General features: G+C 40.8%; 1 protein-coding gene across 2 annotated transcripts in view; it reads right to left on the bottom strand.

Moving 5' to 3' along the window:
* Positions 1 to 25,501, bottom strand: part of LOC126428471 (activin receptor type-2A) — a 118,582-nt gene that overhangs the window by 13,048 nt on the left and 80,033 nt on the right. For both annotated transcript variants that reach the window (XM_050090407.1, XM_050090406.1), the window contains exons 7-9: positions 18,737 to 18,881; positions 15,722 to 15,901; positions 6,276 to 6,407 (exon numbers count right to left, since the gene is read on the bottom strand). In XM_050090407.1, the coding sequence (XP_049946364.1) occupies positions 6,276 to 6,407; positions 15,722 to 15,901; positions 18,737 to 18,881 (457 nt within the window). The remainder of the gene's footprint in view (positions 1 to 6,275; positions 6,408 to 15,721; positions 15,902 to 18,736; positions 18,882 to 25,501) is intronic.

Here is a 25,501-nt window from a genome sequence, read left to right on the forward strand (position 1 = left end):
CCTATGTTATAAACATGGGATACTCCTAAAATGACATAAAATTACTAACGGGTCCCTCCTTGTGCACTACAGTGAATACACTTCAACATTTTAAATGAAATATGACAATACGATTCCTTCTACTGTGCTGCAAAATTCTATTGTTGAGGATGCCCACCAATAAATAATTCACTGTGGATTTAATACTTAATGCTGAAATCAGTAAACCTGACATCTCTTAATTCCTATGCCATTAGTCTGTGCTCAGTCAGAACCTCTTTCTAACTCCTGTAACGACAAGGGAGGCGGAAATCTGCTCCGGAGTCTGCGCTCCAATACAGCCCACAAGGGTTCGATGATGTTCAAGTCTGAGAACTGTGCTGGCCAGGGAAGACGCTGCAGTTCATTTGCATCCTTCTCATACCACAATTGTACTATCCCGGCTGTGCGAATGGGTGCATTTTCGTACTGAAATATGGAATCATTGTTGGGGAACAACATTTGAATCATGGAGTGCACCTGATCATCTAAAATGTTCATGGGCTGTAACACGACCTTTGAGAGTAATTATTGGACCAGCAGAATATCATGATATGGCTGTCCACACCATTACACTTCCCCCTCCATGTGTATGCTTCTTTTGGTACTCTCCAGACATAAATTCGGGCCGATGTTCAAAAAAACAAAAATGTTGACTCGTCGGACCATACGATGTGTTTCCACTGATCAGCCGTCCAGGATTTATGCTCCTGACACCATGTTTTACACTTCTTTGCATTGGTTGTCATCACGAATGGTTTCGGTATAGCAGCTCGTCCACGAATATTCGCTTCACGGAGTTCTCGGTCGACAGTGTCGATAGATACGAGGGGTCTCGAAGATGGCTATTAAGCTCTGCAGTTTCGACACAATTTGTGTTAGCATACAACGATCTCTGTCATTTAGTTTTGATTTGCACCAACTATTACGTTTACATGATGATGTCTTTCCACGTTTTGTGTAGGCAGTCATGACTGTTGAAACAGTTGCTCTTGAAACTTTCAAGAAGTTGGCTATCTTGGTTACTGATGCCCAAGCTAATCCGGCCCCCACAAGCTGCCCTCTTTGGAACTCTGTTAGGTCTTTCATTGCATGTTGACCTCGGCTTCTGAACACAAATACGAAGTGTACGCTACTCATAAACAAGCTGCACTGATGCCTAGTCCATACTGAATACGCACAGTCCTGCGCGACATGTGCCTTACCCGCATTGTTGACCATGAAACACAACCATCACATTACTACCACAGTTCTCATTATTTTGCCTATCCCCAGTATATTAAGTGCATGTATGTTATTATTCCATGGAAAATTCAGAATGGAATGTAACAATATTATAAAGAGGAAAGTTGCTACTCACCATTTAGCGGAGATGCTGAGTCGCAGATAGGCACAACGAAAAGACTGTCACAAATTAAGCTTTCGGCCAGTAAGGCCTTCGTCAAAAAATGACACACACACACACACACACACACACACACACACACACAAACCTGCATGCGCACACGCAAAGGCAACTCTCACACACAACTGCAGTCTCAAGCAAATGAAACCACATTGCGAGCAGCAGCACCAGTGCATGATGAGAGTGGTGATCGGGTTGGGGTAAAGAGGAGGCTGGGGCAGGGAGGGTAAGGGATAGTAGGGTAGTGGTGACAGACAGTGAAGTTCTGCTGGGGAGCGCACAGGAACAAGGTGGAGAGAGGTTAGGGCAGCTATGAGTAGTCAGGAGGTTAGACAGAGAGGTGGGGAGAGCGGTGAAGGTAGCAGAAAAGGAGAGAGGTAAAAAGACTGGGTGCTATGGTGGAATGAGGGTTGTGTATGGCTGGAAAGGGAACAGGAAAAGGGCTGGATGGATGAGGATAATGAATAACGAAGGTTGAGGCTAGGAGGGTTATGGGAATGTAGGATATATTGCAGGGAAAGTTCCTACCTGTCCAAGTCAGAAAAACTGGTGTTGGTGGGAAGGATCCATATGGCACAGGCTGTGAAGCCGTCGCTGAAATGAAGGATGTCATGTGTGGCAGCATGCTCAGCAACAGGGTAGTGCAGTTGTTTCACGGCCACAGTTTGTCGATGGCCATTCGTGCGGCAGACAGCATGTTGGTTGTCGTGACCACATAAAATGCAGCCCAGTGGTTGCGGCTTAGCTTGAAGATCACACGACTCGTTTCACAGGTAGCCCTGCCTTCGATGGGATAGGTGATATTTATGATGGGACTGGAGTAAGTGCAGTTGTTTCACGGCCACAGTTTGTCGATGGCCGTTCGTGCGGCAGACTGCATGTTGGTTGTCGTGACCACATAAAATGCAGCCCAGTGGTTGCAGCTTAGCTTGAAGATCACACAACTCGTTTCACAGGTAGTCCTGCCTTCGATGGGATAGGTGATATTTATGATGGAACTGGAGTAGGCGGAGGTGGGAGTATGTATGGGACAGGTCTTGCACTAGGTCTATTACAGGGGTACAAGCCGTGAAATAAGGGGTTGGGAGCAGGGGTTATTTTAGGGATGGACGAGTATATTGTGTAGGTGCGGTGGATGGTGGAATACCACTGTGGGGTGGGTGGGAAGGATAGTGGGCAGGACATTTCTCATTTCAGGGCACGGCAAGAGGTAGTCGAAACCCTGGCGGAGAATGTAATTCAGTTGCCCCAGTCCTTGGTGGTACTAAACAACGAGGGGAATGCTGCTCCTCTGTGGCCGGACTGTAGAACTTTGGGAGGTTGGTGGGAGACAGGAAAGATAAGGCACAGGAGATTTGTTTTTGTATAAGGTTGTGAGGATAATTACAGGGTGTGAAGGTATCAGAGAGACCGTCGATATATTTCGAGAGGGACTGCCCATCACTGCAGATGCGACGACCACAAGTGGCGAAGATGTATGGAAGGGACTTCTTGGTATGGAAGGGAGGGCAGCTGATGAAGTGGAGCTATTGCTGGTGGTTAGTAGGTTTGATATGGATGGAGGTATTGAAGTAGCTATCTTTCAGGTTGACGTCAACATCTAGGAAGGTGGCTTGCTGAGTAGGACCAGCTGAAGCAAATGGGGGAGATGTTGAGGTTTTGGAGGAATGTGGATACTGCGTCATCACCTCGATCCAGATCGCAAAGATTTCATCAGTGACTCTGAACCAGGTGAGGTGTTTAGGATTCTGGGTTTTTATGAAGGATTCCTCTAAATGAACTATGAACAGGTTGGCACAAGATGGTGCCATGTATAATGCCTTCAAAGGAGAGGTCATTGTGGGTGAGGATACAGTTGATCATAGCGACTAGGAAGGAGGTTGTCGGTTTGGAATCCATTGGGTGTTGGGAAAAGTAGTGTTTAACAGCGGTAATGCCATGGGCATTAGGGATGTTAGTGCAAAAGGAGGTGGCACCACTATTGATGAGCAGGGCACTGTTTGGTAAAGGGACAAGAACTGTGGAGAGTCAGTGGAAGAAATTGTTGGTATCTTTTAGATAGGAGGGCAATAAGTTGAAGGTGTCAGTCTACGAGAGCAGAGATTCTCCCAGTGGGGGCACAGTATCCAGCCACAAAGGGGGCTCCGGGTTGGTTGGGTTTATGGCTTTAGGAAGCATGCAGAAGGTAGGAGTGCGGGGGGAGTGGCAGGGGTGAGCAGAGAGGCGGACTCTGGGGAGAGGTTCTGGGATGGGTCCAAGGACTTGAGGAGTGACTGGAGATCCTGCTGGATTTCTGGAATGGGGTCACTGTGGCAAGGTTTATAGGTGAATGTATCTGAAGCTGGCAGAGTCCTTCTGTGTAATCCTTGCAGTTAGACTACCTCTCGTCGTGCCCTGAAATGACAAATGTCCTGGCCACTATCCTTCCAACCCCTCCCACAGTGGTATTCTGCCATCCGCCAAAACTACACAATATACTCGCCCATCTCTACACAACCCCTGCTCCCAACCCCTCCCACCAGTCCCGTCATAATCATCATCTATCCCATCAAAGGGAGGGCTACCTGTGAAACCGGTCATGTGACCTACAGGCTAAGTTGCAACCACTGTGCTGAATCCTATGTGTGCATGACAACCAACAAACTGTCTGTCCACATGAATGGCCACCTACAAACTGTGGCCATGAAACAACTGGACTACCCTGTTGCTGAGCATGCTGCCACACATGACATCCTTCATTTCAATGACTGCTTCACAGCCTGTGGCATATGGATCCTTCCCACAAACACCAGTTTTTCTGAACTGCGCAGGTGGGACTTATTCCCGCAATATATCCTACATTTCCGTGACCCTCTTGGCCTCAAACTTTGCTAGTCATTATCCTCACCCATCCAGCCCCTTTCCTGTTCCCATTCCAGCACTACACACCCTCATTCCACCATTGCACCCAGTCTTTTCACTTCTCTCCTTTTCTGCTACCTCCAACCCCCACCCCACCTATCCCCTGCTCTCCGTCTCACTTTGTGACTGCTCATAGCTGCCCTACCCTCTCTCTACCTCGTCCCTAAGCACTCCCCAGCAGCACTTCACTGTCCGCCACCCCCGCCATACTATCCCTCCCCACCCCAGCCTCCTCCTTACCCGCACCCAGTCGCCACTCCCATTGCGCACTGGTGCTGCTGCCCACAGTGTGGCTCCTGTTGCACAAGACTGCAGTAACGTGTGTGAGAGTTGCATTTGCGTGTGCGCGTGCAGGCTTGTGTGTGTCGTCTTTTTTTGACAAAGGCCTTACTGGTTGAAAGCTTTATTTGTGACAGTTTTTTTGTTGCGCCTTTTTGTGACTCAGTATCTCCACTATATGGTGAGTAGCAACTTCCCTTTTCATAATATTGCTGTATGTTATCATTTACATATGTTGTTGTTGTTGTGGTCTTCAGTCCTGAAGACTGGTTTGATGCAGCTCTCCATGCTACTCTAGCCTGTGCAAGCTTCTTCATCTCCCAGTACCTACTGCAGCCTACATCCTTCTGAATCTGCTAAGTGTATTCATCTCTTGGTCTCCCTCTATGATTTTTACCCTCCACGCTGCCCTCCAATACTAAACTCTTGATCCCTTGATGCCTCAGAACATGTCCTACCTACCAATCCCTTCTTCTAGTCAAGTTGTGCCACGAACTTCTCTTCTCCCCAATCCTATTCAGTACCTCCTCATTAGTTATGTGATCAACCCATCTAATCTTCAACATTCTTCTGTAGCACCACATTTTGAAAGCTTCTATTCTCTTCTTCTCTGAATTATTTATCGTCCATGTTTCACTTCCATACATGGCCACACTCCATACAAATACTTTCAGAAATGACTTCCCGATATTTAAATCTATAATTGATGGTAACAAATTTCTCTTCTTCAGAAACGCTTTCCTTGCCATTGCCAGTCTACATTTTATATCCTCTCTACTTTGACCATCATGTTATTTTGCTCCCCAAATAGCAAAACTCCTTTACTACTTTAAGTGACTCATTTCCTAATCTAATTCCCGCAGCATCACCCGACTTAATTCGACTACATTCCATTATCCTCGTTTTGCTTTTGTTGATGTTCATCTTATATCCTCCGTTCAAGACACTATCCATTCCGTTCAACTGCTCTTCCAAGTCCTTTGCTGTCTCTGACAGAATTACAATGTCATCGGTGAACCTCAAAGTTTTTATTTCTTCTCCATGGATTTTAATACCTACTCTGAATTTTTCTTTTGTTTACTTTACTGTTTGCTCAATATACAGATTGAACAACATCGGGGAGAGGCTACAACCCTGTCTCACTCCCTTCCCAACCACTGCTTCCCTTTCATACCCCTCGACTCTTATAACTGCCATCTGCGTTCTGTACAAACTGTAAATAGCATTTCGCTCCCTGTATTTTACCCCTGCCACCTTTATAATGTGAAAGAGAGTATTCCAGTCAACATTGTCAACAGCTTTCTCTAAGTCTACAAATGCTAGAAATGTAGGTTTGCCTTTTCTTAATCTAGCTTCTAAAATAAATCGTAGAGTCAGTATTGCCTTACATATGTGAATGTAATTTATGCATGTGAATGTAATTTATGTAAAGTGAAAGGTCTACGATATTGTGGACTATACTGCCTGCTTGCCCACAATGGGACTCAAAATTGGAAAATGTAATAATGTTGACAGGCCTTAGCTTGACCTGTCTAACTGGAAAAAAGTTCTGAGAAAAAATTGCAAAATTATCTGGCAGCTCTCTTTTATTTTATAACTAAGTTTTGTTGCAAACATGCTTTTGTCCACAACATTACAGGAAAAGCGTAGCTGAATAAAAACTGTCACATACCGGGTGACTGCGCCAGTGCTCACGCAAGCAAGGGCGAACTTTCTTCTGTACGACGCATTCTTGCATGTCTTCGAGAGTTGGGTGCTGTCCGACTTCCTCTTCAAAAGGTAATAGATACTCTGAAACTGGACCCTGAAAAATAACAAGCACCTGATGAAACTACAACTTATTTTAAGGTACAAATATTTATGCTTACACATGCTTGCAAGAGTAATTTTTTTCTCTGAATTTGTCTACAACATTCCAGATACTTGTCTGAGAACATTATACATGTCTAATTTGATGCGTGAATTTAGTGGATGTAGTATCAAATGTTAAAAAAGCAAGTGTTAGCCATTGTAGTTGTCAACTGCATAAAAGAACAGTTGTCAATATGCGCTAAAATCTTCATTATCTCTTACTTCACAACAAAAATATCAAACAGATATTTCTGAACCTATGAACACCAGAAATATATATAAGAAGGAGAATATCGCCTATGGTGATGGCGAGCACCAAACTAGTATTAATTTCTCTTGTACTAACTCTTACTTCTTTAGTCTGAACTACTTAAACAAATTACTTCCAAAGCAATAAAGATATTCTTTTAGTAACTGTTGGACAGCTCAATTTCTATTTACTCCTTTAGTTGTAACTAAAGTAGTAACGCCTTTTTGTTTAAAAAAGTAAGCCATTCCAGCCTACTGATAGCACATGCATTTCCATTTCCTCTAGGAAAATATTTACTGCTGGCATTATTATGTCACTTTTTGACAATAATATCATGTTAGTGTGATGTACAACTACCACCATCCATTACTAGCAGGTGACACTTGTTAATGTAAGCGGCACCTGCAGCTTTAGATATGAGCTAACAGCAACATGGAGGTGGCCAAGAAATGTTCAAAAAAATTCCAGAAAGTGAAAAAGAGCAGTTTGCTGAAACAATGAAAAAGTACACAACTACCATTGAATCTGAACAGCACAGTGAGAATATGCTAAAAAGGAAAAAAAGATGCTTGGGAAGAAATACATGTTGAATACAACACAAGAGCTCATACACAAAGAATACAAGAGCAGCTTAAAGTAATGTGGAAGGATACGAAAGCGAAAGCAAAGACAATGAAAGCTAAACATAATCGAGAATAGCAGAGACGAAGACAGTCAATATAAGCCAAATGGTTGTTGATATGACTGCACTTGTTTTTGAGGGGATAACTAGAGTTAACAACAATGACACAACTGAAAAGAATGTGAGCCTTTCTAGCAACATTGATGATAGCTACTATGAAAATGGCAATGAAACAGCTGAAAGTGAACCTTTATCCCTTAGTCACAAGCCTCAGCTTCCATTCTCTGGTGGGAAGTTATCAGAAGATGCACCAATAATAATAATAATAATAATAATAATAATAATGGACAGACGACATGCAGTTGCAGTGAAGAACCGGGAATTGTTGGAAAAATGTAGATGAGTTTCATTCGTTAAAAATGTGTTTAATATGAGAGGAATATAATGCAAAAATGCTGTTTATTGAAAGACAAAGAGAAATCTTGGGGGAAGAGCATAAACTTAAAGTGGAAGTTATGGGATTTTTTTCTGAACACTGAATGTACATTCCATTACATAACTGGTAGCACCCTTCAGCTCCTGTGTGAGGTCAAAACACAAAAGTCATATGATGTTTGGAGAGAGCATATCTACTATCTCCAACAAGCAACCTATCATTTTCAAATTCCGCAGCAACTCTACAATTGTCTCAAATGCATGCATCACGTTTGGAACCTGGCCAACGGCTTACCACATTCAAAATCTTCGTATTGGTGCCCCAGGTGATTTGTGTATTGATGGAAAAGAAATTCTTGCTATTTCTGCATAGTTATCCTTGTGCTCTAGAGGGACAGAGAATGGGTATATGTACACAATCTGTGGGCCCTATGACATTCGGGAATCCACCAATTTCACAGAATTCCCTTCTGTTCCTTGATGTACAAGGTCTGTCGAAAAAATTCTAGAAATCTGTCCACAAAATTTTTCTACGCATATCTTTTACTTATTGTGCATGTCTCCTTCAAAATACTCTCTTCCACAATTGATACACCGCTCCCGTTGCTGTTTCTACTTCCGGAAGCAGTTTCGGTACACCTCTTGCTGGATTGTGTGAAACGGTGCCTACGAATTTTATCTCATCTATCATTGCAAATCTTCGTTCTTTCAGAGGGGTTCTCAACTTTAGAAATGAAAAAAAGTCCACATGGACCAGGTCTGGAGAGTATGCAGTATGAGGCAGCACAGTGATTTCATTTTTTGTACAATAGTCACCCACCAACAGGGATGAATGTCCAGGTGCGTTATTGTGATGCAAGAGCCATAAATTGTCTCACCACATTTCAGGCCATTTCCTTCTCACATTTTCTCGCTGGCATCTCAACAATCTCCACGATGCTATCATCAGTTTGTCCCTGCGGCATGAATTCAAAGTCAGAGAAAACTACGAGCATGGCTTTGACATTTGACCTGGTCGGTCAAACTTTTTTTGGTCTTGGAGAACCTTTCACAAACCATTAAGAAAATCGAACCTGGGTCTCAACATCATAACTGTAGACCCATGTCTCATCACCAGTAATGAGTCTGTTAAGGAACATCTCATTCTCATTTGGGTGATCCAAAAGCTCTTCACAGATTTCAAGTTGGTCTTTCTGGTCTTTAGTCGTGGCCTTGAGCCGTGGGACGAACATGGCGGCAAACTCGATGCATTCCAACACGCTGTGTCAGGACATCACAACATGATCCAACTGAAATGTTACGTTCTTCTGCAATCTCTCAGATAGTCAGTCTTCGATTGGCATGCACAATTTTGTTGACGTCCTGACATGAGCGTCATCGGCAGAAATCGAAGGGCATGATGAATGAGGGTCACCTATAACTTCTGCATGGCCGTTTTTAAACCGTGTGAACCATTTGTAACACCGAGTATGGCTTATGCACTCATCGCCGTAAGCTACCTGCATCATTGGATGTGTCTCTATGAAGGTTTCCTTGAGTTTCACGCAAAATTTAATGCACACGTGTCGCTCCTTTACTCTGCCATAATGAAATTCGCAAACTATGCGACACAACATTTTACTCAATACAGCACTGAACAATAACTAACAGATATACAACAATGAAACTTGTGGCAGTGCAGGTATATCAACTACATTTTGCTCCAACAAACCACTGGCGCGAAATTACGAATGTTCCGGAATTTTTTGAACAGACCTCATATTTTCTTGGTTCCCAGGCAGCAACACACACAGTGGCTTTACTGCAATTAAATTGTTTATCACACTGTTAAAAGCTCTTCCGGCAGTAGTACAATGTACGTTAATGAGATCTCCTGCTACGATTTGATAAGCGCCTGGGTGAAAGCTTCACAGACCACAAAGAAGTTGCAGTCTAGGAAACAAAGCACGGTTCCTGCCAGAATTATGCTGCAGTAACTGCTCCAGCACACCAATTAGCAGCTCAACAGAATCCTTATGGAACTCAGACCACTCTCTGAAATCACTGTCCCTATACATCACAAATGGGTCTCTTCTCTCCCTTAAAATCCTTATCCTTGGGACGTCTACTTCTTCCTCCATTTCAATACATTCTTCGTAGTCCACGTAATCCACTGAATTTGGTACTTAATATGCAGAAACCAAAGAACACACCTTACTCTCCAACTTTACTCTTACTACTGCTTACTAGTAAATTTTGGCCTTATTTCCTGCTTAAGTTACTAACATAGTAGCATACTCTTTGTGGGTGCTCTCTGCCAGTTATGGAGTAAATAAATTTACTTTGGGAGTAAACCAAGAATTTACTCCTGTAGTAATTTACTCCTTTAATTCAGTAATCTTGACTGGAAGTCACTCATTTTCATCTCTCTTAACAACTTACTATTTTAGTTTCATTTACTCTTGGTTGGTGCTCTGTTTTCAGTACAATATGTCTTGCAGCTCTCAAATATTGAAAAAAAGACACTTTTTTAAACGTTAACACCAAATCTGCTATTTATTTAACAGTTCACCAGTTTCAGGCTTTGCACATTTTCACACGCCACGTATCTGTATTTACGTTATGTTTGGAATGGACAATTCTATTTACATCGTCGCACTTTTATGTATCTCAGATCTTCATTATCCAACACAATGTGATCCATGAGACAAGAATATTTGATATACAATCAAGAATTTGTTCTTTCTGGATTACACTGAGCATCATGTTGGCTTATTTATAACCAGTGCTCTTGTAACACCTGTCAAATTATTTTCTATCATTAACAGTATAGTTGCATAAATAATGTGAGAAAATTGTTTCCTACAGAGCAAAACTGTTGGCTCTCATAACATCATACATTACATAAATTCAATACATTCTGTGACAAACTGTAGTAAGTGCAATTGTCACATATAGAGGCAATGAACAGCTACCACCAATAATCAAAAAGAGCTAAAATTGTCACAATACTGAAACCCGGGAAAAAAAGAGATAATGCAGAAGATTATAAGCCTATTACCTCCCTGAGTGTCTGCTATATGCTGCTGGAAAGAATAATATATAATAGAATCTTGGCTACAACCCTAGATAACATATCAGTAGAGCAAGCTGCCTTTAGATCAAAGTGCAGTTGTACCGGACAGGTGCTGGCCCTAACAAGTCACATAGAGAGAGGGTTTCAGGATTGCAAGAAGATTGTAACAGTGTTTGTGGACCTGACATTGTCAGCATATGACACAGTTCGGCGAAAAGCGATGCTCCTCAAATTCCTTAATATAATCACCTGCAAAAAACTTGACACCCTCCTGAACAACAAGTTGGCCAGCAGAGCGACTGAAGTGCACCTAAATGGCAACGTAAGCAGACCTTACAAACTGAATAATGGATTACCACAAGGATCGGTCCTTGCCCCATTGCTCTTCAACATATACACTGCGGATATACCCACTACTACTGGTAGAAAGTTTATATACGCTGACAACCTCGCACTGACAGCCCAGTCCAATGACTCCGCAGCAGCAGAAACCGCGCTCACAGAAGATCTTCAGAGACTCAAGGACAAGTTCTTCAAAACCTGGAGACTGAAACCAAACATAACGAAAACAGAGATCAGCAGCTTCCATCTGAGCAACAGACAAGCCAACTATGTTCCTCAAGTTCAATATCGTGGCCACCTGCAGAAGTTCGATCCATGCCCTAAATATCTAGAAGTCATCTTGGATCGATCCTTGACCTACAGTGCACATCTAAGCAAAACATCTGCTAAAATCAAAAACCGTAACAACATTCTACACAAACTCACACAAACAGGTTGGAGTCCCACTGCATCTACTGTCAGAACTACAGCACATGCCCTAGTATACCCAGTAGCTGAATACTCCAGTCCAGTATGACTTAACAGTACCCTTACAAAGAAGGTAGATGTCCGGCTGAATGACACAATGAGGATTATATCAGGCACCATTGCGTCTATTCCTCAGAAGTGGCTTCCGGTACTTTCTAACTTTCCACCTCCTCATCTCCAAAGAGCACTAGCACTGAAGAAAGAATGGCATAACTACTGTGACAAGCCTCTCTCACCAATAAATGAAAACTGTCTACATGAAGATCTTAGGCTGAAATCTTGGAACCCTTCTTGGATTCTAGGAAAGAAGCTGGCCCAAGATCAGTTTACAATAAATGAATCTTGGTGAAGCAGCTGGCTGTTTTCAAATCCAGACAGATCTGGACTGATCTCTCACCCAACCAAACAACCCCCTGGTTTCAACCAAACCAGGAAAATCTGGACATCACTCAACCGGATAACAACCCAACATGGCAGATGTCAGTTTTGGAAGCACAAGTGGAAGATTGCCAATAACTCTTTCTGCGACTGGACTGTGCAGACGTGCCTCAGACCGTCAGCCACATCGTTGTGGACTGCCCACTTTGAAGGTTCAATGGTTCAATGGAGGAGATGTATCACACTGGTGAGGAAGCTGTGGAGTGGTTAAGGACACTGGACATCCATCTGTAATAATATTGATGTTACTCATAGATCGACATCTAAATCTGTGTATTATTAATGTACACATACTCTCAGGTTCACAACATTTTTAGTAAAAAATGGTACTTCATTAAAAATCACTGTTTAAAAAATGTTATGTTGTTTACTTTTATTTTGTAACTGAGATGAAAAAATGTACAGAATAAAGTTTTTAAACTATCAACACAATCATTAAATTCTCCATCAATGAATGTATCAGCTATAGGGACAAATTACTCCTTTGGCTTCATGGCAATAAAACTTTAATTCTTAAAACTTAATTTTTTATATATCTTGTCTTGTCATTGTTTCTGCAACATTTCCAAGTCCCTGCCTCCCTTGAAGCTCAATGAATCAGTTTGCTAGTATCTAATGCAAATGAGAAGTGAATACAGTTCAGTATTCAGAGAGCACCCTCTATATACCTGTTTTATACAAGCTGTTGGGATTGTTTCTGTCCACAATTTTATTAAAGGACCACAATAAACACACTATTGCACAATATTTCGACAACTTCTTCACAAGCTGTGAGCTGTGCTATTATGTGTACTCACTGCCTCGACTCAACCAGATAGTGAAGTGTTGCTGGTGTTGTTCTACTACAGCTCGGTTTGACTCCCAGTGCGCACAACACACTTTGATGATTATTTGCTTTTCAGAGCCCATACTGTTATTCCATGACACATGCATAGCCTTAATGTTTACCAGCTCTGGTGAGATAGATTGTTGGTAAGATCATGATAAATTGGGTGCCAAATCCCAAACCTTGTTTTTATACAGAAACCTGTGTTCCAGTTTTTAGGTTTACTGACATCTTTATTTGGATTAGTTCCTTAATTAATGTGCCCCAGGTACTTGGCATTTGCACCACAGTACTTGCCTTCTCATATTTCATTTTACGATTGTATTCGAGGCAGTGCTTGGTGACAGCTGATTTGCTAGATAGTTTCACTAATGTGTTCCTGATGTTCTTCAAAACTCTCCTTTTGTCTGCACCACCCAAGCAAGACATGTCACATTTGCTTGACTGGATGTAATGTTTCTGTAAATGTCTATCTACCATTGTGAAGAGTGAGCCAGCATAGAGTAGATACCGTATTTACTCGAATCTAAGCCGCACTTTTTTTCCGGTTTTTGTAATCCAAAAAACTGCCTGCGGCTTGGAATCGAGTGCAAAGCAAGCGGAAGTTCTGAAAAATGTTGGTGGGTGCCGCCACAACTAACTTCTGCCATCGAATATATGTAGCGCTACACAGGCATGCTTTGTAGGCACAAAGATAAATACTGGCACCAAATCCTCTGCGTCAGTAAATAAATTTAAAAAAAGGTGGAAGACGAGCTTTTTTCTCTGCCCCAAGTTTCGACCACTGCATTTTCATACATTATCCAACGAAGTAAATACAAATTCTGTGTTGTTCATCTTCGAATGTAGCAGCATTTTAATGTACTACGAAAATCCGACTGGCAAGACTGTTTGGGATGTTTGTCGATATGGCCAACTCTACTCGTCAATATGGCCAACTCTACGTTCTCAATTTTTTCCTACCTGTGAAAAGAGATGGTTGCTAATAGGAACTTTTATGAATTGTGAATCACATGCAGTATTCTCTTCACCATAAGAACAATACGAATATAAACATTTTGTCATGTATTGTTTAGTGTTTGCTGCTATCTCATTTAAATCCTGTCTGCCTAATAAACTACGAAACTAGAGTGAGACAATAGCAAACACTGAAGAATATACATATCATGTCATGTTTATATTCGTATTATTCTTATGCCTAATAGTGATACAGTCAGAAATGAAGCACAGCAATTGACTAGATTTTTAAATCTCAGATGACTAATTTCTGTGCAGAATGTAATGTACTAAAGAGGCGCCTACAAAGATTTTCAAACGGAGAAAAATTTTCGCTAAACTCTCGTTCAGAACATCTTCTATCATATGGAGTCTATTATTTGGTTCTTGTTGATCATTATCAAAGAAAGCAGCAGTGTAAGTAACAACAAATAGCAGTATTTTTTTTTTAATTGTAAGCGGCGATAGCGCGCACAAAAGCAAGCCATGCCTCGAGCAGCGACAGGCCGTAAACACGCACTATCAGAATGTGACAAACAATGCATGACACAGTACAGTAATGAATTTTCAGCTTAGAGTGATGTAAACACCTATAACAAAGAAAATGGCGCTTATCAGATCAAAGAAAAATAAGCAATCAATTCAGACCAGACGAAGCACGTGAAAAAGGAAGGGTACTCATGTAAATAAGGATGGAGCGCCTGACGCATAGCAATGGCTACCTGGTAAAGCTTAACTGCTAAGCTTACAAGTCGAACCAAACTAATGTAGCTGTATCGTCATTCATTCGACCTAAATTGTGTCTCATATTACAATGGACCAACTTTGTTTCGGCCTAAAACTTTTCTCTCCCCTTGAATTTCGACTCTCAAATTTCAGGTGCTGCTTAGATTTGTGAATTTTTTTTTCCTTGATTTCGAGTCTCATTTTTCAGATGCGGCTTAGATTCAACTGCGGCTTAGATTCGAGTAAATACGGTAAGCAATTCTTAGCTTCTCTTTTTCTTCCCCAGTCTCAATCTCTTCTGTGGACACTTCAGTCAATAAAGATAAAAATGCTTCTTTGTGATGCTAAAAGATGATCTATCCTATAGCATGTACCATGTGAATGTAGTACATCTTACATGAGGCAGACTATTAATAAGTCAAGGAGAGGTGTAAGGAACATCAGCGACACACCTAACTAAAACAACTGGGAGAATCAGCTGTCACCATACTCTGCCTCAAACACACTCTCGAAATGAAACATGAAGAGACCAGTATAGTGGTGCAAATGACAAGTTTTTGATACAGAGTAATTAATATATGTATCCAGATAAAGATGTCAGAGAACATAATAATCTTAAGATAGAGGTTTCAGTTTAAACAAGGCTTGGGTCCAGTACCCAGTATATGAAGATCTCAGCAGCCAACTTACCCACCAGAGCTGGAAAATGCTTTGTCCTCCAGAACTAGAAAACAGAGAGGGAATGTGTGTTTCACAGAAAAATAGTGCAGTCTCAGCAAAACTAATGAGCATCAAACTTCATAAGGGTCACTGGAAGTCGAACTTGGCTATAAATACAGGCACAAGACCAACAATACTTCATAGTCTAGGAGTGTTGAGGCAGCTCGGTAGCATAACAACACAGACACAATATTTGCTGCAAATTCTCCAAATGTGCCCAATCTCACCAAAATCAGAAACAGGTTTTTTTTTCTGCCCCCCCCCCCCCCCCCCTACTGCCCCTTAGGCAGTTATCAGTAAAACATTCGAGCGCTGGGACAACATGTTTACATAGTGTGCAGCAAATTTTTCGTATGTCAATGCCGCCTTACAGCTTTCTGCCAACTTACGTCAGGGCCAGTGCACCGCGACGCCAATTCCCACAGCACCAGGCCACACGCATACATGTCGATGCGCAGGAACGAGTCACGGCAGAAGTTTATGGCGCCTTCGAGTACCTCCGGCGCCATGTAGCGGCGCGTTCCCACCTGGCCGTGAGTGTCTCCACAGGGTTTCCCGGGCACAAAAATCTGAAAAATAATTTTAGTTCAAAATGTTCACATTTTTTCTCATACTACGGAGCAGAAAAAAAAGCAGCTGGAGGGGACAAGTACAGAAAGTGTTTCCTCCAGCTCCTCTGCACCCATCCACCATTCACGTTCTTGTCTTACACCTCACTCGTCAGAAGTTGGAAACCGTCGGCTCAAAGGCCTATGGATGTTAAGCTGACCCTGCAAACTGTGCCACTGGACACCACGGCCTGACACGCGTATACACAATGTCTTACAAGATACTCACTTGTAAATAACACAGCAATTGTAATTGCCACACAGCACACTGAAATACAGATTTTATGGCCTGAAGCAGGCAATTTATTACAAATGCAAAACCTATGTCGAGAGAATGTTTAGAAAATACTGAAGTGAAATAGCAGCCGTTGTTCTATGTCTGAGCCTTTATTAATGTATTCTTGTTTCATTTGTAAGGTGTACTCGAGCAAAATACACAATTAAATATCACGCAAATTACAAAGCTATTTCAATTTTTATTGTGTGAATTTATACATCCCTCACGTTTGAATGTTAGTTTTGACTTCCATACAGAGCAGAAAACACAGGTCTTCTGACCACTAAGCATTCCTTTGACAAATGTGCCAGCACGGGTACTGTACACCTAGTGGCTGTTCTGCCTTACAATGTTAATTTCTTTGGAGGAGAGAGAAAGGAATACAAAAAGAGACGACGTGTTGAAAGGGAACAGTGCTTGTCACTTTGGAGAGAGGAAGAAATAGGAAATGTAGTTCATTTAATGGAATTTATTTTTGCTTAAATGCTCAGCAATAACCATGTTTCCAATGAAATTTTCTTGGATGCATACTTTCTGTGTGGCAAATTCACTCAGTCCAATCTTCCAAGTAACATCTTTTAGTGGGTTCTTCGAGTAAGTTCTCTCATCTTTCATTCTGAAGCTGAAATTTTTGGGTATAATCTCTCCTTTCACTAGGGCCCATACATTTCCTTTCAAATTGTATTGGCAATGAGTAAGAGGGCACCTGTCCAGTTCTCTCTCACTCATGATAGCTGGTGTTATCCATGACTATCACCTTCTAAACTATGATGTTTAGCTACATCACTAGTCATCTCTTGACGAGAATCATCAGATTTGCTAGCTGCAAATATTTGCTCTCCACTTTTGATAAAACCATATTCAAATGATCCCTTGAGACAGTAAGTGTGTTGCCTTTGCCAATCATCACTTTGAAACTGCCACTGCTCTTTGAATCTTGATGATAAATAATTTTTTCACACAAGTCGCCCTAGTTGCTAGAATACTGGATCTCTCCATCAGATTGTTTCTTCCATCATTGCATTTTCTGTTCCTGAATCTCAGACATTTTAATAGTTTTCCAATAGAAAGGCAGCCTCCAGTGAAGTCAGCCTCATAAAGCAAAATATCTGCCACCTTTTGAATGGAGGGATTATAGACACTGTCGTAAAATTCCAATGCAGTACGATGAATGCTGTCTTCCTGGAAATCGTCCAAATCAGTGGCAGTTCTTCCACTAATATCTTTCCTCAGGGACTGAAACTTTGTTTCCTGAGGACAGGGCTCCATTCCCATGCTTCTACACATACTCTCTGTACAGTTCTGAGTGAAACACCACACACCTTTGATGTTACAGTCTGCAGTGCAAATAATATTTCGTCTCTTCTGGGATTGTCTTCGAGGCCACAAAAAAATTCCTATACTTCTTATACGACTCACTTTGCCTCCGTGTACCTCGTCACACTTTGGAAACCTACGACACTTCCGTACAGTGAGAGCATAAGCGAATGATGGGTAGCAATGAAGTTGCGAAGTTTGCCGGCAGTAACACAAATGAAGTTCAATGCTGGCACATAAACCCTGTCAGTGACAACTGACTGGTAGTCATTGCTTCTGACGATGCTATCTGGATGGCACCTGTGGCTGAAATGACACTGTGCCAACAGTATGCATGGACAGGACCAAAGGCTCCTCACTGGCACTTAGAAATTTCACTATTTTGTCTGCTGTGAGTAAACTTTGCTAATTACTGTACTATAATAGTATGTTTCAAAACTGTGATATAAAACAGTTTTTTATTAGTACTGGAGAATATGATACATATGTATGTTTCATATTTGTAAATCTTTTGGTCTCTATACTGCCTTTTAGTTCTGCATTGATACTTTTCAATTTTGATTATTCCTCTGTGATTTTTCTTTCATTTATACTTGTTATTCAGTAAAGAGAGAAGTTAATACATCAATCAATAATAAGCAAACATAATTAATATAATTTTACAAAAAATACATCAGTTTTACAAAAGTCACACTTACAGAAAACATGAATGCACTAATTAATATGCAAATTCCTGTGGGTGAATGTTAAAGCACTTAGTAAGTACGGAAAATGTTAAATGAAGAGAAACAAGATAGAAGATGGGAGATTCTGTAATTTAGTCGCAAAACTAATGTCACTAAAAAATTACAACTGTAATTATGTTGGTAAACAAAGATGAGTGTATACTGAGTGTCAAACATGAATTTGAATGCTTTGTTGTACTGATTGTTATGGAAAGTTCTGAATTTTCTTTGTCATACCTGGAGTGAATAAATTACAACTTCTAAGTCAGGTTACTTCAAAAGAGAACCCTAGATCTGTCAATTCGACATGAAAAAGTCTTTGGTGTTGTGCACATTACACTACCTGAAAAATCACTGCAAGTCATTCAGGGTATGACACAAATGAAATCAGTCAAACAACAAACATGAGGCTGTCCTGAGCATACGGTACTGGAATAAAAACAATTGCATACCAACAATCTCTGAAACAAAACGTACCAGTGCCAGTCCAAAGTCGGCAACACACGCAGAGAGATCAGCACGGAGGAGAACGTTCTTCGACTTGAAGTCACGGTGGGCGACAGCTGGCTTGTGAAGATCTCCCCTCGGGGATGGGATCTCTTCGTGCAGGTGCATAAGGCCCCTGAAACGACACAGGAGCACTTGTTCTGAAGTATCACAGGAAAAAAAGACCAGATCGGCTGATTTACCACAAAAGCATAAAAGGAACAATGTGCAGGCCAAATCTCAAAGTGTAATTTATTTACAGTTATTAGTCTCAATGTAGTAAAGTAAAGAGACTGCAAAGAACTATTCAGTAGCTAGTATTCCAAAATATCTCAAGGTATGGATATGCCAACTATTTCCAGAATGCTGTAGAACATTCACAACACCTCCTTCTCGCTTTTTAATTCCTGACCATGTTGTTGTTGTGGTGATGAAAAAAATTCCACTCATATCAATGTCAAGATCTGACTGCTAACAGTTCCCCACCTCAAACTGCGTGAACATCATTTCTCCCTCCCACATACACAATTACAGCTTCCACAGCATCTTTTGTTTTTGGCTGCCTTTTTGTTGACACCTATAGCACTATTTGCTATTTCCCACCATGTCTCACTAGTCACTCGATACATAACCTCTGCAAGGAGTTTCTCAACTTCAGAGAATGTAAGCTTTTTATCGTGAATTTTAAAATTTTCCCGGCGAATTGACTGTTCAAACAAATTTCGGGCTTGCAGCCAGTCGTCGTTCAATTGAACGACGACCGGCTGCAAGCCCAAAATTTGTTTGAACAAGCTTTTTATCGTTTGCAATGACATATTGCTGTATTTCAGTACATACACCCTCAATGTATTCAAATGAAAATTATATTCATGCAGCTGAATAATTTCATGCCTGTGTCTTTTAAAAATGTGTGGTCAGTTTTTTTCCCTCAATTTAAAACAATTAACCCTTCATTAAATTTTCTATCAGGTCGATATGCCATCTTTTCAGCCCATTTCATCCTCCCGTGATGCCCTAATTCCAGTCTTATAGTGAATACAATGATACAGTGAACAACAGAATGATATACCACATTTTAACCACAACAATGACTGATAGCTTCGTGAGATTTGTTACAAGTGATTTTTCAAGACTCTTCTGAAGAACGACATTATTTATCCCTTCATGATAATCACCTATACTTCATGATAATCACCTGTGCTTTTGAAAAAAAAAAAAGACGTTTAGCACAAGACTTTCTAATGTACTGGCACACAGTACAATAATTTGTCCCCCCTCCCCCGTTTTTTAAGGCACTGCTGTTGTCCCCTCAGGGATCCACCACTTGAACCTTTACGTAATGAATGACTGCTGACGGCCCAAGGTTCACCCAGACACAAATTACTGAAAGTTGTTAAGAGACATCCTCTTCTAGCATTACTTCTGCTCAACAGAAGTAGTTGATACCAAAAATATTTTCGAATTTTGTATAGGTTAATATTATCTCAGCTGTTTTTATAAGAGAATTTCATACGATTTCGTACACAATGTATTATTTTTTAGGTTAAAACCTGTAAAAAGAAATAGCTTTATTTTCTTTGTTACAATTGATATGTACTAGCTCTGAATGGACAGTTGGAATTATTTTCTTTTAAAAACATTTGAAATTATGAAGTATTTAGCACACTTAAAATTTCTATTATTAATTATGCAATTTAGTTCTGTATATTATGTTTATTTCTGGATTAATTTATAAAATAATAATATAAATTAATAGAAGCTCATTTGTCAAGAGAATTTGTAAACCCTTTGGAATATTGTTAACACCGCAGAGTGAGATAGTAGTGGGCATGCCTCTGATGTGATCAGACGTGTTTTTGTAATTTGGAATAACAATGCAATTTTGGCTTTGTTAATGTAAAAATTCAATAGACAGTGTGATACAGAAAAATGTGAGAATATATTATCATGAAGAAAACAAAAAAATTTGAACAGGCTTACTTCAAAACTTATTTCAATTGGAACCATGAGAACCTATAACATCAAAAGATTTCAGCTTCAAGAATCAGCCCCTACATGTGAAGAATTGGAGACAACTACGAGAAAAGAAGATAAGTAAAAAGTTTATTGTAAATCTTACTCCTCTCCAAACTTGTTAAAAGAGTTAACCATAAAAACAGTGACAATCGACAAATGATGTTAGGTAGGGGTAGATTACAATGTCATACCCCTCATCCTTCTCAGAAATTTGCACTGCCATGCAACATCCGTCTTTTCAATCAACATTTTTTGTTCATTAATAAATTGGCAACTGAATGAAGCCTTTGTCCTTTAGTGCCAAAAGCAATGAAAATTTACTGTCATTAAGATGACTGTCTTCCTTAATCAACACCAATAGTTTAGAAAGTGTTGCATGATCTTTTCTCTTATAATAGTTACATATACGATGATGAATGGCATCTCTCTTGAAATTATTCTAAGCTGTCATTTGCTTCCTCCTTGGCTGCTTTTATCCTAGCTTTGTTGTGTCAGATTCATCACAATCCACGCCATTCAGTTCCTTCTTTATAATTAAAATTAAAAAAAAAATTCAGTACTCTTTACAACTTGGGCAACAAGAAGTAAGGGCTCACCATGCTCCTGGTACAGTTTGAGACAAAGTGAATAAACACTGAAAAAGCCAAAACAAAAACAAAAAAATGTTATGTTAAACAAAGTGAAACCATATTACCAAATACACACACACACACAAAACCGTTTTTCAGTGCAGCAACACGTTTCTGCTACCTCCGCAAGTTGTCGCATACTATTGGATTGCTGCCTCTGTCGCCAGAGAACACAACAACACTACTGAACTTACTGTGCCAAAGATTCATCTCCCTTACTACAATACTTGAAAGAAAGCTTTGTTATGCGATAACAATTGTTCCTGGGAAATAACACACAGCCACAACATCCTCCTACTTAACGTGTCCAGTAAGTCTCCCCTGTTCTGGGGTTCTGTGCGACTTTTTCAAACACTCCCCATTTCCTAAACCTCACCAGTCTTTTTCTTTCACTCCTCTTCCTTCCCCTTCAACCCTTCTGTCAGGAGGAGGAGTCACTGGCTCCAAAAGCTTGCAAATTTCAATATCCTTACATGTATGAGGGTGGTTTGAAAAGTTCTCAGAATGTCCATGACAGGATGGCGCTAGCACAATGACTTGTTTACGTGATAACCGTTGGAGTGTTGCCTGTAAACACATGCCACGTCAATGCTCTTGGAAGAGAGCTGCGGCGGTGACTTGGCTCTATTGTTATTCCCGCACTGTGATTTGCGAAGATGGAAAAAAAATCAAGATTTGAGCAGTGGTTAAGTACTTCGTACAGAAAGGTATTAAAGCAATGGACATTCGTGCCAATTTCCATAATACAATGGAGGACACTGCTCCTTCAAATTCAACTGTTGCCAAGTGGACAAATGAATTTAAATTTGGTCGCGAGAGCTTAGATGATGATCCGTGCAGTGGTCAGCCAAGATGTGTCACTACTCTAGGAATCATTGCAAAAAGAGCACGAAATGGTTATGGAGAATCATCGATTGAAAATGCGTGAAATTGCTCATGCGTGCCAGATATCATCTGGAAGGGTATATCATATCTTAACTGAAGAATTAGAAATGAAAAAAAAAATATCTGCAAGATGGGTGCCATGACTCTTGATGCTGGATCATAAACACACAAGAATGGACATACTGGAACAATGTTTGGCCTGTTTCTGGAGAAACGAACAAGATTTTTTGTGCTGGTTTGTGACCACAGATGAAACTTGGGTACACTACTATACCCCAGGGACAAAACCACAGTCAAAGCAGTGGAAACATGCTGAGTCTCCACCACCAAAGAAAGCAAAGACAATTCCTTTGGCGGGAAGGTCATGAAATCAGTGTTCTGGGATGCGAAGTGGATTCTATTTGTAGATTATTTCCTCACTGGGCAAACAATTACTGGAGAATACTATGCTTACTTCCTGGACAAATTGCAACAAAAGGTATGTAAATAAGGCCAGATTTAGCAAGGAAAAAGTCATCTTCCATAATGATAATGCTCGCCCACACACGTGCCATCGCCGTGGCAAAATTACATGAACTAGGGTGTGAATTGTTGCCACACCTGCCTCATTCACCTGATATGGCTCCATCAGACTTCCATCTCTTCCCAAAACTGAAAATTTTTCTTGGTGGATGAAGATTCACTTCAAACGAAGAATTGATAGCTGTAGTTGACCACTTTTACTTTGCAGGCCTGGAGGAAACTCTTTTTCGTGATGGGATCAAGGCACTGGAACATCATTGGACCAAGTGCACTAATCTACAAGGAGACTACATTGAAAAATAAAAAAAAGTTTCAGTGATGTAAATACTTTTTTCTATACCATTCCGAGAACTTTTCAAACCACCCTCGTATTTTATCCTGCCACCGCTTGGTGAGTAGATTTTCTTATCCATCCAATTAGACTGTATTTTCAAAAATAAGAAATGGTACATCCTTCCTGGAGCTGAAACTGGTATCTCAAATTGTAGAACTATTAACATCTGATACGCCAAGCTGTTGTTTGCCTCATAATAACAACAATGATAACAATAATAATAATAATAATAATAATAATAATAATGAAGGAGAGAAAGAAGGGGAGAACACAAGGAGCAGTGTCAGAGACAGAGAATGTGTACGTGCGAGTGTGAGTGGGGGGGGGGGGGGGGGAGGGGAGGGGGGGAGGGGAGTAGAGTTGGAGGACAGAAAGAAGTCCAAGAAGAAAGAAGTCCAAGAAGAATTGAACTAATCTCATTATACCATGTTGTCACTCAATTCAATTATTCAGTCTTTTTAAATGATACAATTTATAATGATATAATCAATCAGAGTTCCCAAATATTAGAGTTTTTCATTCCTTCACTATGTGATCAAAGTTATCTGGACACCCCCAAAAACATATGTTTTTCATATTTGGTGCATTGTGCTGCCACCTACTGCCAGGTACTCCATGTCAGCGAACTCAGTAGCCACTAGGCATCTTGAGAGAGCAGAATGGGGCACTCCGCGGAACTCATGGACTTCAAACATGGTCAAGTGATTGGGTGTCGCTCGTGTCACACATCTTTATGCGAGATTTTCACACTCCTACACATCCCTAGGTCCACCGTTTCTGATGTGATAGTCAAGTGGAAACTGACAGAGACCGCTGACAGTTGAAGAGGGTCATAATGTGTCATAGGCAGACACCTACCCAGGCCATCACACAGGAATTCGAAGCTGCATCAGAATCCACTGCAAGTACCATGACAGTTAGGCGAGGTGAGAAAATTTGGATTTCATGGCCAAGCAGCTGCTAATAAGCCACACATCAGGCCGATAAATGCCAAACAATGCCTCGCTTGGTGTAAGGAGCGTAAACATTGGACGATCGAACAGTGGAAAAACGTTATGTGGAGTAACGAATCACGGTACACATTGTGGCGATCTGATGGCAGGGTGTGGGTATGGCAAATCCCCGGTGAACATCGTCCGCCAGCTTATGTAGTGCCAACAGTAAAATTTGGAGGTGGTGGTGTTATGGTGTGGTCATGTTTTTCATGGAGGGGGCTTGCACCTCTTGTTGTTTTACTTGGCACCATCACAGCACAAGCTTACATTGATGTTTTAAGTACCTTCTTGCTTCCCACTGTTGAAGAGCAATTCAGGGATGGCGATTGCATCTTTCAACAAGATCGAGCACCTGTTCATAATGCACGGCCAGTGGCGGAGTGGTTACACGACAATATTATCCCTGTAATGGACTAGAAATACAGTGAGCACAGGACGGTCATCCTCAATTCACATGCAGCCAAAGTGATGTTAAGAATAATTAATAAGAGACTTGAAAAAGTAATGGAGGAGAATACTGGCAGGGAGCAGTTTGCCTTAGACGGAATAAGAGATGCAATAGGGCTCCTATGAATCTTGGGAGAAAGGTTTATTGAAAATGGAAGAGACCTATTTACATGCTTCATAGATCTAGAAATGCATTTGATAATGTGGTTTGGTACAAGCTGATGACTATAATGAGGGAAAAGAGAGTGGACTGGAAAAACAGAAGACTTGTAAACTCATTAATCAAAAAGCCTAAGTTAAAGTGAGAGGAGAAAGTACAAACGGGGTCGGACTATGAAAAGGAGTGAGACAAGGATGCTGTCTATCACCTACCCTTTTCAACCTCTACTTGGAAAATATGATTGACCAATGTTCATTAGATGAAAAAGGAGTAGAAATTGGAGGAAGAAGAGTAGGGTGTTTGAGGTTTGCTGATGACATGGTCCTTCTAGCCACAGGGGAAAAAGAATTACAGAATTTCGTGGACACCATTGAAGCTAACGGAAAAAATATGGAATGAAAATTAACACAAAGAAAACAAAAGTATTGGCACTAGGAGGAAATAAAGAAATAAAAATTATGCTGAATGAAGAAATATTCTCTTGGAAGCAGGACAGACATGGACAGAGAAAGGCTAGAGGCTTTTGAGATGTGGAGATGGCAGAGGATGGAAAGAATAAGTTGGATGGACAGAGTAAAAAAATGAAGAGGTACTGAGAAGAGTGGGAGAGAGAAGACAGTTACTAGATGTAATAAAAAGAAGAAAAAGAAATTGGATTGGGCATATTTTAAGAAAGAGTGATGGACTGATAAAAACAGTTTTAGAAGGTTGTGTAGAAGGGAAAAGGAAGTGAGGAAGGAAGAGATTTCAGATACTGGATGACACGAT

This window comes from Schistocerca serialis, chromosome 12 (genome assembly GCF_023864345.2).
Source record: "Schistocerca serialis cubense isolate TAMUIC-IGC-003099 chromosome 12, iqSchSeri2.2, whole genome shotgun sequence".
Classification (NCBI taxonomy): domain Eukaryota; kingdom Metazoa; phylum Arthropoda; class Insecta; order Orthoptera; family Acrididae; genus Schistocerca; species Schistocerca serialis.